Source organism: Tauraco erythrolophus, chromosome 9 (assembly GCF_009769465.1).
Source record: "Tauraco erythrolophus isolate bTauEry1 chromosome 9, bTauEry1.pri, whole genome shotgun sequence".
NCBI lineage: Eukaryota > Metazoa > Chordata > Aves > Musophagiformes > Musophagidae > Tauraco > Tauraco erythrolophus.
The window spans coordinates 30719842-30741052 of record NC_141473.1 but is presented as its reverse complement, the minus strand read 5'-3'; the positions used below and the strand labels follow the sequence as shown (position 1 = coordinate 30741052).

At 48.5% G+C, this 21211-nt stretch overlaps 2 protein-coding genes across 2 annotated transcripts in view; one reads left to right on the top strand and one right to left on the bottom strand.

The window, feature by feature from the left end:
- Nucleotides 1-5172: 5172 nt before the first annotated feature.
- Nucleotides 5173-8781, top strand: LRIT2 (leucine rich repeat, Ig-like and transmembrane domains 2). The gene is made up of 3 exons (XM_009992005.2): nucleotides 5173-5282; nucleotides 5709-6490; nucleotides 7970-8781. Exons 1-3 carry the CDS (start codon nucleotides 5173-5175, stop codon nucleotides 8779-8781), a joined length of 1704 nt encoding a protein of 567 aa, XP_009990307.2.
- Nucleotides 8782-13329: 4548 nt separating this feature from the next.
- The window catches only part of CDHR1 (cadherin related family member 1), a 47749-nt gene continuing 39867 nt past the window's right edge, over nucleotides 13330-21211 (bottom strand). The window contains exon 17 of the mRNA XM_009992985.2: nucleotides 13330-13881. Coding sequence (XP_009991287.2) covers nucleotides 13330-13881 — 552 coding nt within the window. The remainder of the gene's footprint in view (nucleotides 13882-21211) is intronic.

The following is a 21211-nucleotide window of genomic DNA, read 5'->3' as shown; positions in this document are numbered from 1 at the left end:
GCAAAAATGACAAGAAAGACAGCAAAACGTTTTTCAAGATATTTTCAAAAATGAATGGATGTTGAAGAATGACTTTGAAAGCGTTCCAATGGTAAAATAAAATCTAAAGTTTAAAAAGCTCCTGAAGAAGCTGACATCAAAGTCCCTCAATGCCAGAGTGTTCTGGGAATGTCTGAAAAGTTTCAAGATGTATTTAATCAATAGTCAGTGCTGCAGTACTGTGCCTTAGTGGGAGCTACACCGGCTTTAAAGTCCATGAATAGACGATGTGAATTGTTGCCCAAAACACAACAAAATAATTACTCCCCTATTTTACTTTCCCATTAATCAAACTGAAAAAGAATTTAGCAATTGCTAGCAAAAGTCTGAACTGATGAGAAATAAGTGTGTATGCTCTGGAGAGCAGGACATGGAGCTTCTCAGAGGCAGCAGCAAGCCCTGGGGCAGTGCCTGTGTTCCCCGAGGTCTGGGGGCTGCTGGTGGTGATGTGGGGCTGCTGCAGGCACACCCCATGAGAGCGTGCTGGGCCTTGGCTCCTGCTTTTGGCACAGGAGGGTGGACTCTGCTCCCACCCTGAGATGCTCTAAGCCAGAGATGATGCCTTTCCTTTCCTCAGGAGGGTGAAAGGGCATGAGTGGTGCCCCTTTGCCGGCTCTCTGAGGGACGTGCTGTGGTGGAGCTGGAGCTGTGGTGCACCAGAGGACCCTGCCAGGGGCATTGGATTACTCAGAAAAACTGAGGAAAGACCTGCAAGTTTGTACGGCTGCTGTTGTCGCTGAAGGCTTGTGAAAGAAAAGTCTGTCTTACCTCTGTTCACATCACCCTCTTTTTTCAAAGCTGCTTTTTCAAGCCTGTACCATTTGGTGTTACATGAGCCGTATCTGAAAGACCCAACTGCAGCCTTCACCTCCTATGTCCTCCGCAGCAGGGATTTCTAACGCTGATAGCCCCGGCAGCGGGACCGTAATCGTAAAGCGTCAGCCTGGACTTGATTTCTTACAGCCCTGTTTGTGCCCGTCGTTCCGAGCTGGAGCTCGACTCCCTCACCATTGCTGGAAGCACGCAATGGGCGTCCTTTTGGCGTTTGCTTTGGCAATAGGCACAGTCTCTTAAACTCCACTTCCCATAGATTAGCAGACAATGTCTCTATGGAGATTTATTTTGACAGCTTAGGTTTTAGACAGCTTGGTCTGCATTTTGGCTTCGGCCAGGATGCCACATGACATTAAAGAGCAGCTGAACTGAGTGGACATCTGCTGTCACAAAAGTGACCATTAAATTTATGGGCAGACATAAACTGGGCTGAATTAAAAAGGCAACAAAATCCCCCTCCAGAAAGGAACATAAACATAATGGCTGCACCTAACACTGTTTGGGGGACTTTTTTCCTTTCCTTTTTTTCCCCATTTTCCCCCCTCTCTCTATCCTAAAGAGTGGGTAGATTTTCTACCCACTAATTAATCTGATTTTGATAAGTAATTCATCACTAGTTTCTCAGGTTAATACTGGACCTTCTGAGTACAGTTGGGATTTGGGAATATTTAGAGAAATGGCCTCTCCAGCAGCAAATAAATATCAGCCTGAAAACAGCCGGAGCATTGGCTCATGGTACTGACTGACACAGTTCTTTAAAAGGCCATTTTATGGCCTTGTAAAAGATAGGTGGGACTGCAAGGAGAGCTCACGTGGGAGAAAGAAAAACAACTGCAATGATTTTTTTTCTGTTAATCAACTCATTTATTTATGTTAATGTAGTTAGAGAATATGTTAATACAGACAGTGTAGAGAATACAGAGAAGCCTGGGTGAAATTTTACTTGCCGCATCCCAGGACACTGAGCATTGCTACGTGCCTGTACTGTGCCCAGAGATGTACATTGGGGGGGGACTGCCGATAGTTTTTACTCTATATGGAAGTCTGTTAATGCTTTTCATAAACTATTTTTTTAAAGACATAGCCGCCATGTACTTTAAGACCCTCCTTGCAGGCCACGGAGGAGGGACGTGAAGGTGGCAAAGGAGGTGCCTTCCCATCAAGCAAAGGAGGTTTTTGCAAGGTTGGGCCTTCTGCTGACCCGCATAGTGCTGGAGACGGCTGAAGCATCCCCAAACCAGCAGCCTTGCTGGTGGCATGTGTGCAGCTCACAAAGTGGGGCGTTTTCTAGTGCATTTCCCTCGTGAACTGATGAGCATCTTCACCAACTCATGAATACCTGGCCAGCATGAGCAGACAACCTGATGATCTGGGTGGACTTCAGCCATTTCTCTCACCATTCAGAAGGTGCTGCATCATGTCTAATGATGAACACAATCAAAACATTGGTTTTCTTCTGACCCTGCTGAAAGCTTTTCTCTCTCTCAGTCCCTACGGCACACACAGGGGCAAACCCCAGCTTTGCTCCCAACTCCCAGCTATATTCTAACTGTGTTGCATGTTGTTTACTGCTGTTATTACCACATAATACCATCAGGTATTATAATAAAATGTAAAATTATAAAATTGTTATTATGAAATAATATTATTTTATAATAAGAATATTATTATAAAATAATTATATCAATATTAGGGAATAATAATTATTATTCCATAAAATAATAATAATATTCCCTAATGAAATAATAATTTTAATATTTTATTAGGGAATCTTTCCATAGCAGACTACAGAAGAGTACCAAAGGCACTGAGGAGTGTGGTGTTTGTTGCCTCAAAGGCCCATGCTGATGCAGGGTGGGCATGGGCGTCCCTGAGGCCCTCAGCTTCAGTGGCTCAGGGATGACCGGGAAGGACATATCCCCCTATTGCAGCTGCCAGTGTTGGTCCCACAGCACTCTCAGCTTAGCCAGCCCCACTGGCAGGAGTCCCTTTTGGTGCCTAAGTGTCCTGGTTTTAGCTGGGACTGGGTTAGCTCTTCTTTTTAGCAGCTAGAAGAGCTCTGTGTTTTGGTTTTACTCAGAGGCTCGCTCTGAGAAGAATGTTGATACAAGTTGATGTTTGTGGTTGGACGTGAAACTCCAAGGACTTTTCAGTGTGCCGGAGTGCAGAAGCACGGCGGGATAAGGGGGGAGCATAGTTGGGACAAGGGGGACACGATTCCCCTTGTGATTTGTGGTGGAACTTAAGATTGAGGGCCAAACTGGTCAATTAGTATTCCATATCGTGCAATGTCATGCCCAGTATAAAAGTGAGGGTCAGCTGGACAGAAGGGCTTTTGCGCTTTGTCTCTTTCGCCGCTTTTGCTCTTTTGCGCTTGTTGCGCTTCTGCTCTATTGTTTTTCTTTCTTTTTCTCTCTCTCCCAGCACTCCCACTCTCGGAGTACTCTCTCTCTCTCTGCCCCTCTCTATTTCGAGGCCTCACGTTCGTCCGGGATTGCAGCTTCGGGACGAGATGGGCTTCGCATACGAGGGGGTGGTGAGCATCTACACTGCGTATTAAATCATCTGTATTAAATTGTTCTTATCTCAACCCATGGGTTTCCCGTTTCTCCTTTAATTCTCTCCCTCATTCCTGGGGCGGGGGGGGAGGGGGAGTGACCGGCTGTGGCGGGGGGTTCAGCCTAACCCATGACACTAAGCTACACTGAAAGTGCATGAGGAGCATCTCCCTCAGCTCACGGGGCTTGTGCCAATGCCACTCTTGCTGCAACAGCAACAGCTTCATCAAGAAATGTCGCCAGTGGCCACTAGTCAGGTGAGGGATTTATAGCTGCTGCATCTGGTGTGCTGCAGACCGGCAGCCTTTCTCCTTCACTCGTGGCTTACTGACGTGTTAAAATGTAGAGCAGCCGTTGAAATATCGATTACTGCGCTGTAGACAAATAAAGAACTTTTTTTAAAAAAAAAAAAATAATAAAAATCCAGTATGCTCGTGGTTGAACGCTGGGCATAGGAAGCGAGGGCAGCCCAGCAGGCCCAGCACTCACAGCCTGCTGCTGCTACACGGGAGGCAACCGCAAAGTGCTGCACCAGTCCCCAGAGGTTTCCCACCAGTTCGTTTTGCTTAATCGCCTTGAAATCAAAGCACCTGCTGGTTTAAGAGCTGCGGAATCAATCCTGCGCCTTCCGCAGCAGCTACACTGTTGCACACGCCTCGACAGCCGTATATAGATCTAAGCCTTCCCACTATAAATATTTCTCTATCCTGGTCCCGTAGGTTAGAGGTTAAGTAGGTTCAGGCTAATCTTGATTTGTGACCCAGCTTCACATGTACTGGCAGTGAGGTTAAGCCCTTTTCCAGCAGCACACAGCCTTCTGTGGGCTGTAGTGAGGCCCATACACACTAGATGGCTCCAGGAGAACGCAGTGCTGCTTGGAAATCACAACCAAAACCTGCTATTTTGGATTAAAAAAAATAAATTAAAAATCTGGTTACTCCAAATCCCTTCTTATAGATTTATTTAGACTGAATTTTTGAAGGTCACTGAAGGGCAATTGACACATGTCTTCCAGGGGAAGCCAGGGAACTTCTTAAAATATTGAAATAGCACCAAAATTTTATATTTATACAATAAAGATTACTTCAAACATATTCTTTTCTCAGAGCAGCCCACAGACTGGCTACAGCTATGTTACTGTTTTCATTACTATTATGTAAGAATGGAGAAAGTGGAGGGAGGGGGAGTTGTTTCAGAGGAAAAAACAATGCCATACTACTTGTGTTTCCATGGCAGAACAACCAAGTTTGGGGAGTAGGTTTCTCGCTCACCGTGTGCAGTAGTACACCCTGTGCAGAGCTGCGGGCAGGGTTTGGGGCCTGACAGATTGTGCAAGATGGCACTATGCACTGCCACATTACAGTTGTGAAGTTTGGCCCTTACAGTGGTTTTATGCCTTGATAAATGCCATTAAAATATAGGAGATTGAATTGCAATTAAAAAAAAAAAAGTAAACTATGTAAGGACTTGGGAACAGAAGTAGTTTTGGCTCCATATTACCAACCAAATAAACGTCTGTCAGAATCCCTGCAGCTAAAGAATGAATGCCAAGAGTGGTCCCAAGGGTGATTTTTAGCACTTTGACACAGGCTATGAACCATACTATATGTCTTCTTTAGGGTCGGGTCCCCACCAGGATTTATTTCTGCGTCAAGGAAGATTACAGCTAATAGGATTTGCTTCTTGGAGGCTGTTGGCATGTTTGGTGCAAACCCTGCACAGTGCTTTCTTAAAGGAGAATATGGACCCTATTCATCATATTGTTCTTCTTCTTCTGGCCTTTCACAAGATAAACTCCTCTGTTTCATCTTGTGTCACAGGATGCTCTTGTTCTCAAGACAGCTTTGGAAGGTAAGAACGCTAGTTACCCTAGTTGTAGCACCAGTGAAGCAGCTTGGAGACTCCCAATATATATTTGCCGATGTTGCGGGCACCAAAACCAAACAGACGGCCGCACGGTATGCCTCCTCTAATTCTTGAATAGGACTAGCTTGAGCATAAAATGAGAGAAAATAAAATGCTCTTATTTCCTTGAGACATGCAGTTGCATACATAGCAATTTTTATGACTTAATTGTACTCTCTGTGGGAAAACAGGTGTAAAGTTGAACTGAAGGATGGATGTATGGCTTGTGCATGCTCTGTATACAATACTTTATAATTACTCGAGATACAATACTTTATAATTACTCAAGTGCTTGTAGACCTGCATAGGGAACTGGTTTGTTAGCTATGAATGTGGTGTGTGACCTGGAGAATTTTCTGGTTTCCTCCTTAGGAGTTTGCTCTGCATGTCCGCACTGCTGAGGCAGATCCCTGCAAACATCCCTCAGGACATCCGGAAAATTAGAATAGAAAATTCTCACCTAACAGAATTGCCTCGCGGGTCTTTTGAGAATGTTAGTGCCTTGGAGTATCTCTGGCTCAATTTTAACAACATCACGGTGATGCACATCAAGAGCCTGGAATATCTGCTGGCTCTGAAGGAGCTGCGCTTGCAAGGGAACAAATTAAGTTCAGTGCCATGGACAGCATTTCAAGACACCCCGGCTCTGAAAATCCTGGATCTAAAGCACAACCGGCTGGATGTCCTTCCAGAACACGCGCTCCGCTATCTGCCCAACCTGACCTATTTAGATCTATCCTCAAATCAGCTTACTGTCATATCCAGGGATGTCTTCTACAGCTGGCCTGTCTACCAGAGAAGCCAGAGGGCGGAGGGGCAGATAGAAGCTATTTCCAACGCCGTCCTGGCCCTTCATGACAACCCCTGGATTTGCGACTGTCGCCTGCGGGGATTTGTCCAGTTTATCAAGTCGGTCGGCCCACCTATTATTCTGATGAATTCCTATTTAACTTGCTCAAGCCCAAAATTCAGGGCAGGGAAGTTTTTTCATGAAGTGGAGCTCAACAGCTGCATGAAGCCCCTGACCTCAGCCCTTGACACCAATGTGACAGTCCCAATGGGGCTGAATGTCACCCTGACCTGCTTTGTGCAAGCCAGTCCTTCCCCGGCTGTCTGGTGGACCTATGCTCTCAAACTTTTAAGGGCATTTAATGGTAAGCAAAGCTTTTACATTTGTGGGGTTTTTTTGGTAAAAATGTATGTTCTGCTATTCTACTTACCTAGGTGTTCAGGCCATCACAGTCACCACACCAGCTCTCAGCCCCTTTAGAGCATCACAGTTATTGTGGTGGCAATAATCCAAATAATCTTAATCATCCTACGTGTCTAAGCACGTCTGTCTGGCATGAGAAGAGCTGCTTTGTGCAGGATACCAGTCAAAGATGAAAGGAGCATGGCCTAATTTTTACACAGTTAGTGTATGAGTGGATTTTTAGTAGTAGCTCTTTCATCATGACTAGTAAAAAACTATTAATAATAGATCAGTATTACATACATAATTATGTAGTTATCTAGACATGCATAAACATTTACACTATATATTATATACTACATATATGGACACATGCTATATATTTGTATGTACGTGTGTTTGTAGGAGTGTGCACGCATACACATACACACGTATGTTTCTATACTATTCCCATACGTTTTCTCAATAATACCCACACAAACCACAAAACCCTGCAGCCTTGTTGCCTGTCTGTGTCCATTCATGTTCTACAACCAAAACAGACGTTGTCGTCCTCCATAAGCCTTGTCTATTTATATTCTTTATCGAGGGCTTCATAACATGAGGCCTTTTCCTCTTCCTCCCACCTATCTCAGCTCTTACGCGCCCTCCCACACATTTATTTTCACTAGGAGCCGTCAATAGGACAAGTTGCTATTTTCATCAGGTAAGCTAATAACGCCGATGGGCACTGCACAGGTTACATGGCTTCCTAAGAAGCCATCTAGCTAAATAAGACAGCATTAGCCCTTAATCCTGGACTGGTATTTGCCTTAATTGCAGCACTGTAGCAGCACTTCTGCCTCTTCCCACAGGCACGTGCTGAATTAATTACATACAGCCTTTCCCAAACACAGCTGAGCACCCTGGTTGGGCAGATGACAGGGTGTTTCATACTGCTCCTAAAGCTGCATCTCACGCCCAGACCTACGTTTCCTGCCGCCACACACCTCTTTTTTGGCCTGAGCCCCTTGGAACTGATGTTCTTCTGCACTCAATCCAGCGTGTGTCCGAAAGGCAGCTGTGCCTCCTGCCCCTCAACGGCTCGCTCTGACCTGAGCGCGCTGATGGCACACGGGCAGCCCAGCCTCTGTCCGCAGCAGCCTCCCCAGCCGCTTGCGCTGCCACAGGGGTCGGATGCACTCCTTGTCTCCCATGCACAGGTGTCCCAATGCGCTTGTTGCCTTTTGGCCGTATAATGCTTTGCTGATGAGCTCTGTGGGGCTCAGCACACTCCCATGTCCCTCTCCATCTTTCCCTGGGCAGGGCAGGTTCTGCCTGGCTCCCGGCCCTCATCCCGCACCGCAGTGCTCCTGGGGCTGCCCCGAGAGCATGAAGGCTGCCTGCTGGCACGGGCAGGAGGACCCTCCCTTCACTGACACAACCCCCCCTCTGTCTGCAGTGTCCACTGAGCCCATCAGTGAGGAGACCGTCCGCTCGGAGCTGCTGATCCCCGCGGCACGGCCAGCGGATGCCGGTAACTACACCTGCACGGCCGCCAACTTCTTGGGCAACACCTCGGTGGCCATCACCCTCCGCGTGGGGGTCCCGTGGGCATCCACCGCCTCTCCGGGCTGGGCCCCCATCGCCCCCGCCGAGCCAGGCGCCCATGTGGAGGTGCGCATCGCCAAGCAGACGGTCTACGGCATCACCCTGGAGTGGTTTGTGGCGGCAGCGGCGGCAGCAGAGCCGGGGGAGACCTGGTACACCCTCCTGGTGGGCCGCTATGACGCCGCCCAGAAGGACGCCATCTACATCGGCCCTGGCATCAACACCTACTCGGTGACCGACCTGCTGCCAGCCACCAAGTACGAGGTCTGCGTGGCCCTGCGCAACCAGGCGCCCCGCAAGGGCCAGTGCGTTGTCTTCGTCACGGGCAGCGACGTCAGTCAGCTGGAGCAGCGCGAGAAGCTCATCCACATCGTCGTCATCGTCTGCGCCATGGTGCTGGCTGTGCCCGCCGGCATGTACGCCTGCACCGCCGAGGCCCGCCCTGGCTGCCTGGCGCGCTGCCCTGGCACCTGCCCCCGCCGCCGCCGTGGGGGCCGGCCGCCGGCTGCCGGCAGCAAGGAGAGCACGCTGGACAGCCTGCCCGCCGGCAGCGAGGACGGGCTCTGCGGCCCCGAGGACGGCCGCGGCGCCCGGCGGCCCCCGGCCCGGGAGGAGCCCGGCAAGAGCCGGCCGCCCCACAGGAACAGCGCCGACCTCTACTAGCCCGGCGCCCGCCTGTGCGGCCGCAGCGGCACCGATCACAGGTGGCCTCGAGCGACGGCACTGCCGGTTTTCTTGAAGGACCACGCGAGGAAGGCTCTGTGCCGCAAGGACTTGGAGCACGACGGGGTGCATGGCTGGGATCCGCAGCAGGCTCGGGGAGCCCTGGGAATGAGGGTGCCCGGGGGCGCGCGGCCACAGGTGTGCGGCTGTGCCCTGGCACACCCGGGCTGCTGCCGTGGCACCGTCACGGAGCAACACGCACAGACACACAGGAAAACAAACATTAACGAGAAAACCCCACCCCAAAACCAACAGCAAAGCACGTGGCAAAAGGCCAAAGGGCTCCCCTTGCGCAGTCGCGCGGGCCTGTCTGTCTGTCTGTAATTTTCCCAGCAAAAGGGTGGAAGGGGGCACGGGGGGCTCGTTTGCAGCTCTGCCCTGAGTCGGGGGTTGTCTGTCACTGTGTGCTGCCCCGTGGCACAGAGCAGGGAGCTGGGCAGGGCTGTGGGCAGAACCAGCCACAAAAAGTAGGGGGGAAGGATTGGGTCAGTGTATTGGAGCTGTTTTGTTCCACTTGGAGAGAATCTTTTTTTTTTGATCAGGGGTGTTGGTTTTGGGGGTGTGTTTTTTTCATTTTGTTTTGGTCATTTGGTCATTCTTTTCTTACTCCTCCTTAAGGTTTACATAGCCCTGAGAGGTTCACAGCTTCGGTTGTACCACAAACAGGAAAACTGCGTGCTCACTCAATACCAGCGTAACATAGCCGCAGCACAGGGCTTCGGGGTTTTGAGTTGGTTTGGGTTTTGTTTTTTTTGTAATAGGAAGCTGGGGAAGGCCTTTTACTTGTGTCCAGACGTATCTCAGAGGACCATTTGAGTTTCATACTAACACGCACCCACTCCCCCCAATGCCTATTGCTACACAAGCATTAATACATTCTTTTGAAAGTTAAGAACGAGAGCTCGTGAAACATGAACAGTTTGCCTTTTGCAGGCAAATGCATGGCTGCTGTTTCCCCTTCCACCCTCCCCACCATTTGGATCCTTTTTCCCAGGATGGCACCGTTGCTGCGGGGTGATGCGGAGGGTGACGGGGATGCTCAGCTTGGGCCAGGCTGGTGGGACAAGTGGCTGTGGTCAGAGGGAGTGGTGGAGCTGGGGTTTGGGAGCCGAAGGTGTGAACCTGGCGCCTTCCCCAAATGCAGAGGGGCCGCTGGCCCATCCTGCTGCTTTGAAACCACAGCTTGCCTCCTTTCTAGAGGCAAAGCAGACCGAATATGCATGTGAAAGCAACCGGCTCCTGCTTGCGGAGCCGCTCACGCTTCATTCCTCAGCGGTCTGAGGACGTGACTTATTTTTTCCTTTCTCAGCCCTGTGCTTTCCAGCACAACCAAAGCACACGGCTGATAGACCCACAGCCCTTGTCACAGGTGTTGCTACAGACCGCCTCAAAAAGAAAAAAATAGAGTAGAAACCTCAGTGTAAGCAGAGATAAAGCAGCAGTGCGGCTTTCTAGTTGGATTTCGGTTTCCCACGTGTTTCCCACGCTGCCTCTCCTCAGTCCCGCGTTTCTTCCCCCTGTGCCTCCTCCTGCTGTAACCCACTGCGCAGCTTTGGAACAGAGACCCGTTTTGTCAGTGCTGACTCTTGGTGACACCCTCCAGGGGACTTCCTAGTCTTGTCAGTCTTTTAGTGTCGAAGTAATAAACACGACGGATTTTCAGAATACGCAGATGTCCTCTGCTTCATTTCTGTTCTTTTCCAGTTACAACTTGCAAAGAAAACGGAATGCCGAGGAGCTCCGTGGTTTGGCCGCAGGGACGGGGGTGGCCAGGCAGCTGCAGTGTGTGTGACAGGGGGTCTGGAGTGGTGAGGAAGAGGCAGAAGCAGCCAGCCAGGCAGGGAGACAGCCATGTCCTGGAGAAACTCCTGGGAGCTGGTGCATACAGGGCCAAGCATGAGCTGGTGCTGGCTGAGGACCAGCATGGGGCCCTGTACGATGGGGAGTGAAAAACAAACCAGTGCGTCTAATGACTGCCTGGTGCTGCCCCAAAACCACAGCCCCTCTTCTGACTCGCACCCTGCAAAAGGGTCATTGGGTCATCTGAGAAAGCCATCCGGCTGCCTGCGCCTGGGCGGTCACGTAACGACGAGGCACCGTTGCCAATAGAAGCACACCATGCACAGAAACACCTTTCGCAGGTTTTTTTTTATTTATAAACCACCACCCCCCCCCCCGCCCCGAAGTTGAAATACAGAGTAACTGGAAAAAAGTCTCACAGCATAGTAATAAAACATCTTTATTCCCTCTTAAATATAATCTCTAAGACTATAAGCCTATAATTCCTGTTAAATCTCACTTAATTGAATGGTCTTTATAGGCTTTCCTCATTGGAGAATGAACATTGAATACTGGCTTCGACACAACACTGGGATAACAGTAGTATGGGAAATCAGTCACAAACTTTTGGTACATCGGGAAACGTTGCAGAACCCAGTGGAGACACAACCAGCAGAAGTCCTGTGCTTGCGCAGGGAACTGGGAGAGGAGCCGGGGGCTGCACGTCCCCTCCGTCCCACCAGCTCACGGCTAGAGGACAAGGACAAGATGACTGCACACCTGGGCCTCAAACGACACAGTCCCAGGAAGAGGGATAAGCAACAAAACAGTGGAGGAAACGAGAGACGTGGCAGGAGCAGCACTGCTGCCATGGCCCCCAGTCGGGACCCTGCAGCACCTCCGGGCTGTGGCTCCTGGCTCAGCCCACAGGTGACACGAGCCACGGTCACCCTCTGGCTTCCAGGTGGCTTGAACTGCAGTTAAAAATCACAAGATTTTTCCCATAAGTGGGTAACTTCTCATTCCACCAGCTATCCCCTAAACTGATGAAGTCCTGCTGCAAACAAAGGGAATTAGACCAGCTAATGGGATGAGGGAAGAGGAGCCCCCGAGGGGCAGGTCTGCTGGTCCAGCTCAAATGACAGCTGGAGAAGAGTCTCATGACCCCTTTGAATTAAGCGTCCTGTCGAGTTTGCTCCCACCGTGACATCTGTGGTGGCGATCTGTGGCCACCAAGCTGCCCTGCGGGGCTGGGGCCCAGGCAGAGGTGCAGAGTGCTGCTCTCCACCAGCCTGGCGCACCCTGCCTTCTCCCCAGGGGATGGGAAACGGCCGGGCACAGCTGGAAAAACAGCTCCTCAGAAACCAACATGGGGGAGAAACTGTGCAGTAGATTCAGTGAAAAAAGTGCTCTGCCTTCGGTGCCTTTTTACTGTCTCATAACAGGAAAAAAAAGTATCGGCTACCCGACCCCACCCCACCCCCTCCCCCCGGTAACTGATGCATAATTCACTCAAAAATACGGACAGGACAAACCAGAATATTTTATGGAAACCTCCTTTTGCACTCCCCAGTCCCTGGAGCGAGCCAGGAGAGGTGATGAAATACATTCCCTGACACCTCCCGCTGGCAGTGTACAAAACCAAATGATCTTTCCAGACACTTCCCTGACTGACATACGCGACTTTCCAGCACTTGTCTATATTTTTCACCTATCATTTTTCTCTGGGTTTTACCTCGTCTTCTCTGTTGCTTTAATCATGGCTTTCTCCTGCTGGCCTCCCCTCCCGAAGGGACATGGTGTCAGGAGGAGGCAGCATCGAGCGAGAGCTGCTGTTGAACTTCTGCGCTCGAATCTTGCCCCAGCGGGTCCAGGGAAGGCTGAGGTGGCCCTCCTGTCCCCTGAGAGCCGGCAAGTCCAGGGCAGAAGCGAAGCGCAGCATCATGTCAATGTGCTCTGGCAAATCTCAGCATAAGCTGCAGGAAAATGAAGAACTTCCCTCAGCCTGTCCGCTTACCTTTTGGGAATGAAGGTACTCAAGCCACGAGCACATCGCTCCGCCAACTGTTGCAGAGTGCGTGGTGCCCTGAGGGCAGCAGGTATCACCTCAGACAACAGGTACCACCTCGGACAGCAGGTACCAGCTATGCGCTACCTGCTTGCAGTGTGCAGCATTGCTGCTGTAGGAGCTCTGCGCATCGACTCGGTGCTGGTGCCACAGCCAGGCCAACATCTTCAAAAGCAGGTCTGGGATTTGAAGTGACGGGTTTTGGACACCTCAAACCCACCTGCCAGCCAGACCAGGTCAGAAGTGGCATCGTCCAGTGCCTCGGCTGCAGAGCGCCTTGTTTGAAAACCAGGACTCTGGGTAGGAACCTCCAAAACGGGGGCAACTTGAATCCCCGTTCACTTGGGGAGACTGTGGCTGGCATGAGGGTACTCAGCACCCCAGTCAGACAGCTGCAGGGAAGGATCAGCACTGGGACACAAGCTGAAGGAACTGTAGTCACAACTGGACACAGACCGCAGCGTTTGCTATGGGTGGGGTGACTCTGTAGCATGCGATACTTGCAGAAGGTGAGGGGTGTCTATCACAGCGAGAAGCTGCTCTCGGTTCACTGGGTGCTGACAGACATGGGGAAGACCACAGCACATAGGTACATCCACACACGGCCACAATCCGCAGTCTCTGGGGGCTGCCAAGAGCACCTAGATGTGGGGCTCACCCATAGCTGCGTTCCTCTTCTCAAACTTCATTTTGAGCTCTGACACGAGGGCGTTGTGGGTGCTGCCATGACCTCTCTTCTTCAGCTGCTTGTTTATAAACTTGGGAGTGAGGGAGCCGGACACGGTTGGCACCCGCCATGCCGGGGCGTCCCCCATGGGAGCTGGGGTAGGGGGTGGTGGGGGCAAGGGGGCTGTTGGTGGCACGGGGGTAACCTGGATGTTGTTGTTGCTGTTCTCGTTGTGTAGGCTCTTGGCATCATCCTCAACAACAAACTTCTCCGCAGCACTGCTGGGCCTCTTGAACTTCAGCCACTCCATCCTGACTGTCCGGGACTGTGGGATCTGTCTCTTTTTTATGATCCTCCTTACCGGCATGATTTTGTTGGACCGCTTATTGCGCCAGAACATGGCAGTAGAGATCATGATAGTTATCAGCACCATAATGCCCATGACACCAGCTAGCACTCCTAAGGCTTTCATGGGGTTATCTTTAGTTTGCATCAAAAAGGCGGCCATAGGCCCTTTGTGAAGAGTCTGTAAAAGAGTACAAAGAAAACACGTGACTTACTCTACGGGACAGACAGTGACCCAGAAATTTCATTTGTCCAAAATATGTAACAAGCAGGGCTGACTAAATGGGAGTTGTCTCTAAAAAATACAAGAGTCAAAGAGCCAGTCCAAGTTTGGAGAATTTAGATGGAGCAGGAATCTGGGCAAACATTACAGTATTGTGAGATGGACAACTGTCAAACACAAAACCTTACAGGAGTATTACCACCAAATTAGGACGGATTTCTGCGCGTCACCATAGCCTTCGTTTAACTTGCAAGAGCTGAGCAAGAAAATAATTGGCTCCAGGATCTGCAGCTGCATTGTTGTACTACATTTCAGAGTTAATTTCCTAGCAATAGTAGTGCTGAACCCAAACAGAAGTTTACCAGTAGAAAATGATCTTTCAGAAACAGCTGCAGGTGATATGGTGACGCAGTTTACAGGACTGTTACTGAGCACGGCATACAAAAGATCATGAGAAAACTTCACTTTATAAAGTTACAGTGTACAAATGAGTAGTGAGCAGCTACGTGCTGCATTCTGTTTTCAAGTACTCTTTTACAGACATAACAAAACTCTTTGAGGTAGGGAAGCTGAGTAGAGCTAAAGAGCTTTGTTTTTAGAAATAAAAGAAATAAGCAATAACATAAGCTACATATGGCATATTAAGGACAAATGAATGGCCAGTTCACTCTGCAGCTTAGCACACTGTGCGTCTCGGAGGTCCCCGTATAATTTTGCGGATTTTGCCCTGTGGGTGGAGCCTGGATCTTTTCACACTTTTCCAGTACATGATGGTGGAGATCACCATTGTTACAGAAATGGTGGAAAGGACGCCACTCATGCAAATTCCAAATATTGTCCATGGACGCTTCTTGAGGCCTAAAATATAGGATTTTACCCTGGACTTGATCTGGAAATATCAAAAATAAGAGAAATGGTCAACCCTCACATGGTTATATTTGAAAGAGGCCAGTATCTATCATAAATACAACTATGCAACTAGGATAAAACGTGTACGGGACAGAGTATACAAAATAAAGGGAGCTAAGCGTTAAACAAGGCACAGGAGAGGAGATGGTTGCAATGACATCAAACTGAATCCAGAAACACTAAAAGAAGCTAGGAAGCACGTATAAACACCCAGTCGATCCAGGAATAAAGGGCGGCAGCGTGGCACACAGATCACCCTTATTCATAGCACGGTAGTCCACCCTTGGACTACATTTCCAAGAGAAGTTCAGGACGAATACGAGCTCTTGCAAGGGTATTTGGACAGATAGTAGTGTTGTGCAAGGTGAGGAGATCCTTCAGAAATGGCACATTCACAAGCAGGTTTGCTTACCAAGAGCTGGTCATAAAGCTACATGTGGCTGCGGAGAGACGAGGCTACCCACTGTGCCCCATTCCTCTGGCCTCGACTCCAGGAGGGAATCATCACCCAAACATTGCATGTCTAGTTAACAGGTTATCTGCATTTTAGTCAGTGGTCTAAACTTCCAGCTTCAGTGGGAAGAAAAGGACACCTCCGTAGTAGTCACCACATGCTAAAATAGGTATCAAAGATGGTGAGTGTAAGGAGAGCCTCATGACTAGCTTGGACTTGAACCTCTGACTTCTAGACATTTAAAGTGAAATCAGATGGATTCCCCTGTATGACTCTAAACTAGGATGCTCTTCTCTTTAACGTCCCCAGTTTGTGGAAGGAGATGACTAAGATCCCCAAAGGATGCTTCAGAGTACCTCTTGTCATGTATTACCCAGGAGCACTCTCTATTTTTAAATCACATCCCTAAACTTAGGGAATGTAAATTTGTTAATACACATCCCATTGTCTTCACTTCACATTTATATTTTCACAACAACACATTATCCAAGCCCACTCTTCCCCTACCCTGAATGTTTCCTATTGCCAAAGAGAAACGGGCAAAGAAATGCTATTGAAACTCATGGACTGCATTACCTTACAGGTAGCGACCAATTTTCACCATTTTGTTGTGCAAAGAATTTTTCTGTTATTTAATTAGGAATGGACCTGAACTAGAAACCAAAAGCAGAATAGCCCATGACTTTGGTGGAGCTTGGCTTCACATCAGGTTTGCTATTCTGCATTAGATGGATATGGTGTACTTAAATCAGATAATGGAAATTCTACCCTGGTTTACTTAATTTCATGTGAAAGTCTGATGAATTAAGTGTCAGATAAACCCTACTAAGTAGACCTGAAACAAGTCCACTTATTACAAGTGTTGTCAAGATGTAATTTGTAGCAAGGCACTGATGGCTAAATAGAATAGGAGCAACACAAGGAGAAAGATGACATATACTTAAGAAGATCCTATATCTCAGTAATAATTATTTGACTAGCTATTTGAAAACCTTGAATAAATGGGATTAGACATAAGCATGTGTCTATGTTGCCAGTGTACAACAGTTGCAGGGGTAAGAACTGATGGAAATCGTATGGGAAGTTTCAGAAATTGGCTTTGTTCAACTCCCCATTGTCTCACCAACTTTGGCAGCTGTTCAGAGCTTCCAGTTATGAAGAGGTGATTAATACCAAAACTAAACCCATTAATAGTTAGCTGGCTCAGCCTATATTCTAGTTACTGGACCTGTACAACACAAAGGTTTGCCTAGAATCAGCCTTGGATAACAACTCTTCTGTAACGTCTGCATAAAAACAGAAGGCATTTTGCAAGCATACAGCGGGAGAATTTATGTTTGTCATGGCCATGACACTCACAGGATAAATAGGAGAAATAACTTGCAAAACAAGCCTGAAACAGCATCATCTTAGCCAGCCTGCAGAGAGGCCTGTGGTCAGTCCATTTGTCACCAACAGGCTTTGCAGACAGAGCAGATCTGAGAGAGCTCTGAGCACCCTCTGACAGTAAAAGTCCAGGAGCATTTGGACACCTCGGTTTGAGCAGTTTGGCCCCAAGCACTACCCTGCACATTCAAAACACCTTCAAGTCATTGTCTTGGTTACCAACAGTGCTTCAGAACTGAGTCAACAAATAGTGCCACTCTGTAATTTATGTAGCTGTTGTTTTGTCCTAAAAGGCATGCCGTGTTTCGAAGAGTACTGATTTTTCTTGTACGCATAAAACAAAAGCAGATACACAATGAAACGAAAGCTGGTGTGGGAAACACTGTCATATCTCTGTGGGCCAAAACCTGGAATAAACACTTTCTTTCTTAATAGCCATCAAAGGAGATAAAATACCACTGCTTACAAAAGATAATTCTCTGCCGTTTTTTTTTGCTGTGACTTCACAGTTATAATGAGTGATGGCACAGAGAAGGGTTGGGGACAATTAGAAGGTTACAGGACTGTGATGGAACTTTTGAAGTAGCTAAGCTGTTCATACCAGCTTTGAGAAAGGAGAAGTCCAATTCTGGGACAAGAATACAATTAAAAAGATTAAAGCAACTGTTTGCATTAAAAGATGCCATCGCCTATTTTTTATTTACCAGGTGTGGTCCTTCACAGAACCCTTGTGACTGTCTGTCCCCTGCAGAGAAGCTCCTGAGCCCGAGTCTCGCAGGGTGCTGAAGTGTCCAGCAGGCACTGGGACTGGCCAGCTTTTGAGAGGCTCTAACACAGACACACGTCTTTGAAGCCGGTTTCACAAGACCCAGCGCTGTGCAGTTTAACCGTAGATAGATGCTTTCAGGCTGCAGAAAACACTCCTCCACAGCAGGTGGGACTTATTCTTGCCATCCTTCCTCCGCAGTGGCTTTGTCCTCAAAAACCTGAGTTTGCCAAAGAGGAAGCCCGCGTCGCTCTTTGCTACTGAAATGGTGACTTATTTCCTTTGTTCTTCTCCCTCCTGCCGCAAGAGTTTGCGGCGTGCAGACAAGCACACCTCCGGGCAGCTTCTCAAGAGCCTCTGATAGCGCATGGGTTGCAGTGAGCAGAGCAAGTGGGTGGCGTATCCAGAAGCTGCACTCAACAGGAGCATGTGGTTGAGCTGTTCAGCCACGAGACCAGCTGAGGCTCACCACCTATATTTAGGAGCCTAAGTAAGTAGGCGAAGCTGTTAAGAGTTCAAACTATCGCGAATTATAGACAACTTGGGCTGCCTCGACCTGAGCAACTGGATCCGTACAACAAACCAACTGGTCCTGAGGAGCCCACTCCCACATATTCAGTATTTCTGGGGTTTTGCTTCAGGTTGCTCTAGCCTAAGCTAGCGTCAAAGCACACTAGGCGTGCTCCCCAAACACATTTTCATCTGAAAGAAGTCCACTTTGTGTGCTTGGAGCTATCTGAGACATGAGCCATCTCACAGTACGTGGGGACGATCATGAGATTTGCTTCAGAAGTACTTCCTGATCCGAGGTAGGACGCACGCTGCCCCCTCCAGTTCTTATCCCAAAGAGCAGTGCTATCCCCATATATGAAGGCTGCATTTACATCATTTTGCAATACGAACGCGAGCATGGGGCAAGACTTCTCAAATCAAACCAACCTTCTCTGAACAATTTTTTTTCAAGGTCCACGCAGCCGTTGGAAGAAGGGGCTAACTGCTCTGCAAATGTGGCAAAGGATGTTTAGTGCCATCAGCAACCACAGTTCCCCTGGTTGCAGAGTCAGTATGAGAGAGGAAGAGATTGCCACATGAATTCACAGGTGATGTTTGTTGAACCTTTCCATTAGGGGAATCTAAACCTGAGTCTCACCAGCTATATTTAGAAGGCTAAATGAGTGGCTGAAGCTATTAAGAACCACAGATTATGCTAAGTATGGACTTAAGCCTCAGTCCATGAAGAGGCATAAATAGATGCCCCCCTATACTTGCAGAACCTCAGTGGAGTCATGAAAAGGCAGAGGGATCCCCTCATCAGGCCAGCCTTCAGGATCAGGAGCGGGAATCGCTCCAAAAAAATCTTGGGCAGCAGGAATAGTTTTTTGAGTGAGACATAAGGGTGAAAAAAGAATGACTTTTTCAGCATATGTTTCTTGTTCTGTTGAGAAAGGATAGGAGATTAACAGACGCCACTCAATATCAATTTCCATAAAACCAGACTCAGTTAAATTAAAAGGCCTCTGGAATTTTTTATCACTGTATTACTCCAAGAGCAAAAGGTCCTTTTGATGTGCAGTACTGCTGAACTTAGCCACAAGGCATCTATCTCAAAGGGCACAGCCTTGCGCTAATTGCAATGGTAAATGTTAATCAGAAAATATGCCTGTTTAATTACTCGGTGTGATTAACACTGCAGGAAACCTCTAGAGGATGCATTCAAAAATATCTTCCTTATCCAAAATCAGTAATACATAAATGCCCACCAAACAGCTAACTAAAAGAGACTTTGTACAGCTGGAGCACAGAGGGATGAAATGCACTTTTGTAACAGCCTCTGAGAGTGCGTGCGTACGCAATGTCCCTATGCCAGGAGACTGTTTTCTTCACAAACTGTTAGCAGTGACTGTGCTGTCTCTGGGACATATGGCGTGACCACGGGTTTTGTACACTGACACGGTACCTCACTCACATGGTAGCTGAAATTTAAGAGTGGTTTTTGCAAGATGTGATGCTCTTAGAAAAAAATCTAACCCAAATAATTGCAAGCAATGGAAGAATTAATGGAGAAATGTACAGAAGCTTATGGAGGATGTGACACCAGACTAGTAGCTGCAGATTCTGCTGAAGAGACCTACTCAAATGAAGAAAGAAGATGCTGTTGTTATCTTGGGCTCTGTGTTGGGACTTGGCATGCAGAAGAGCATGGGAAGAAGGGAATAACTGTGTCCAAGAGGGATCCATGTCTTCACAGCCCACTCTGTTTCCCTTTAGACTTTATCAGGAGGGGCACTCCCTCACTTTGTGCCAAATTTGTACCCCTGGAAGGGGAGAAAGGAAGCAGAGCAGGGACTTTGAAGGGGACACCTTCTTTCATCCAGTGGTGATGTTTCAACACACGAGAAGGAAATCCAGAAAACTCTTTATTCCAAAACATCAGCTGCTCTTGTTTTCCTTCCAGATGTCCTTCCTCAGCCAGTTCAGGGACACATCTTTGCCTGCAGCAGAGATGTGGGGCACGCTCCCTCCTCTTGGCACCCCTCAGCCCTGTCCCTTAGCCCCGCATGCCAACAGAGAGGTTATCAGCTCATCCGGGAGGGGAGGGAAGGCTGGAGGCTAGATGCTGGGGGCACCAGTGGGGACAGTGCCTGAGGCCACCTGGTGCCACGTACTCCTGAAACATGCGCCCTGTGAGAAGCCTGGAAGCAAGGCAGGGATGGCAGCCATTCCCGCTGTTGGCTGAGGGTGGCAGTTCTTATTTGTTGTATAAAACCCACCAAAACTTATTGTTTCCACGGGAAATCAAAGCGTGAAGCATTTTGTTTCCTTTATATCAGTAGGAATGGCTAAACTGCCAGACTTATCGCAGAGCCTTGAAGCGGGGTGCCCTGCCCGCGCCCAGCGCCGCGGCAGCTTTCCGGGAGCCTGCAGCGGGGCTGACCGCTCCCCGGCACACCCCAGCGCTCCGGCAGCCCTACTGCAGGTGGCTGGGTTTACCTTGCCGACCAGCACAAGTGTTCTCTGCCGACACCTTTTAACTTCCAGCAGACTCTGAACCTTACATGGGAAGTATCCCATACACACACCTGATAAGGAGTATCAGTGGAACAAGAGGAGATGGAGAAAACAGAGAAAGATTGTAACAGCTAAAGGAGCAGTGGGTGCATCTCAACCAAACAAAGAGAAGGCCAGCTGCTGTCTGTAGGAAGAGATTTGCATCTTTGCCCAGTGTGCGTGGTCCAGGGACTGTCAGGCTAATGATGTGTTTCTCATCTACTTTAAAGCCCATTTCCTCCCTGCTGGTACCTACTTAAAGGCACGGCAAGGCGGTTACAATAAATAAGAATCATGCAAGCATGCACTGCTCACCATAAATCGCCGCCTGTTCTTTGGCTGACGTAGAAGTTGAACTAAGACGAAACTCTCAGCCTACACGTGCTATCTTTTACAGTCTTCTTGTTTGGTCTGCTATTAATACTGCAATTATTAAACTCGCATCCAAAGCTCTATGTGCTTAAAAGCATTTCTACAAAGTTTTCTCACTTTTCCTATGTCACTTATGTTGACTTGCAAAACCGGTCTGATACATTTCGCTCTGGCCCCAGCTACTTTCCACTCACTTTTTGTAGGGGAAAAAGATTGTTTTCTTCTCCTGAATGAAAGCAAAAAACCAGAAATTTAGCAACCAGGATTTACTTTTAGTAAATAGTCCTTAATTTTCATCTGTCTCTAGCAATCGGATGCAAGAAACTCATCTCCCAACCATGTCATACTTCTAC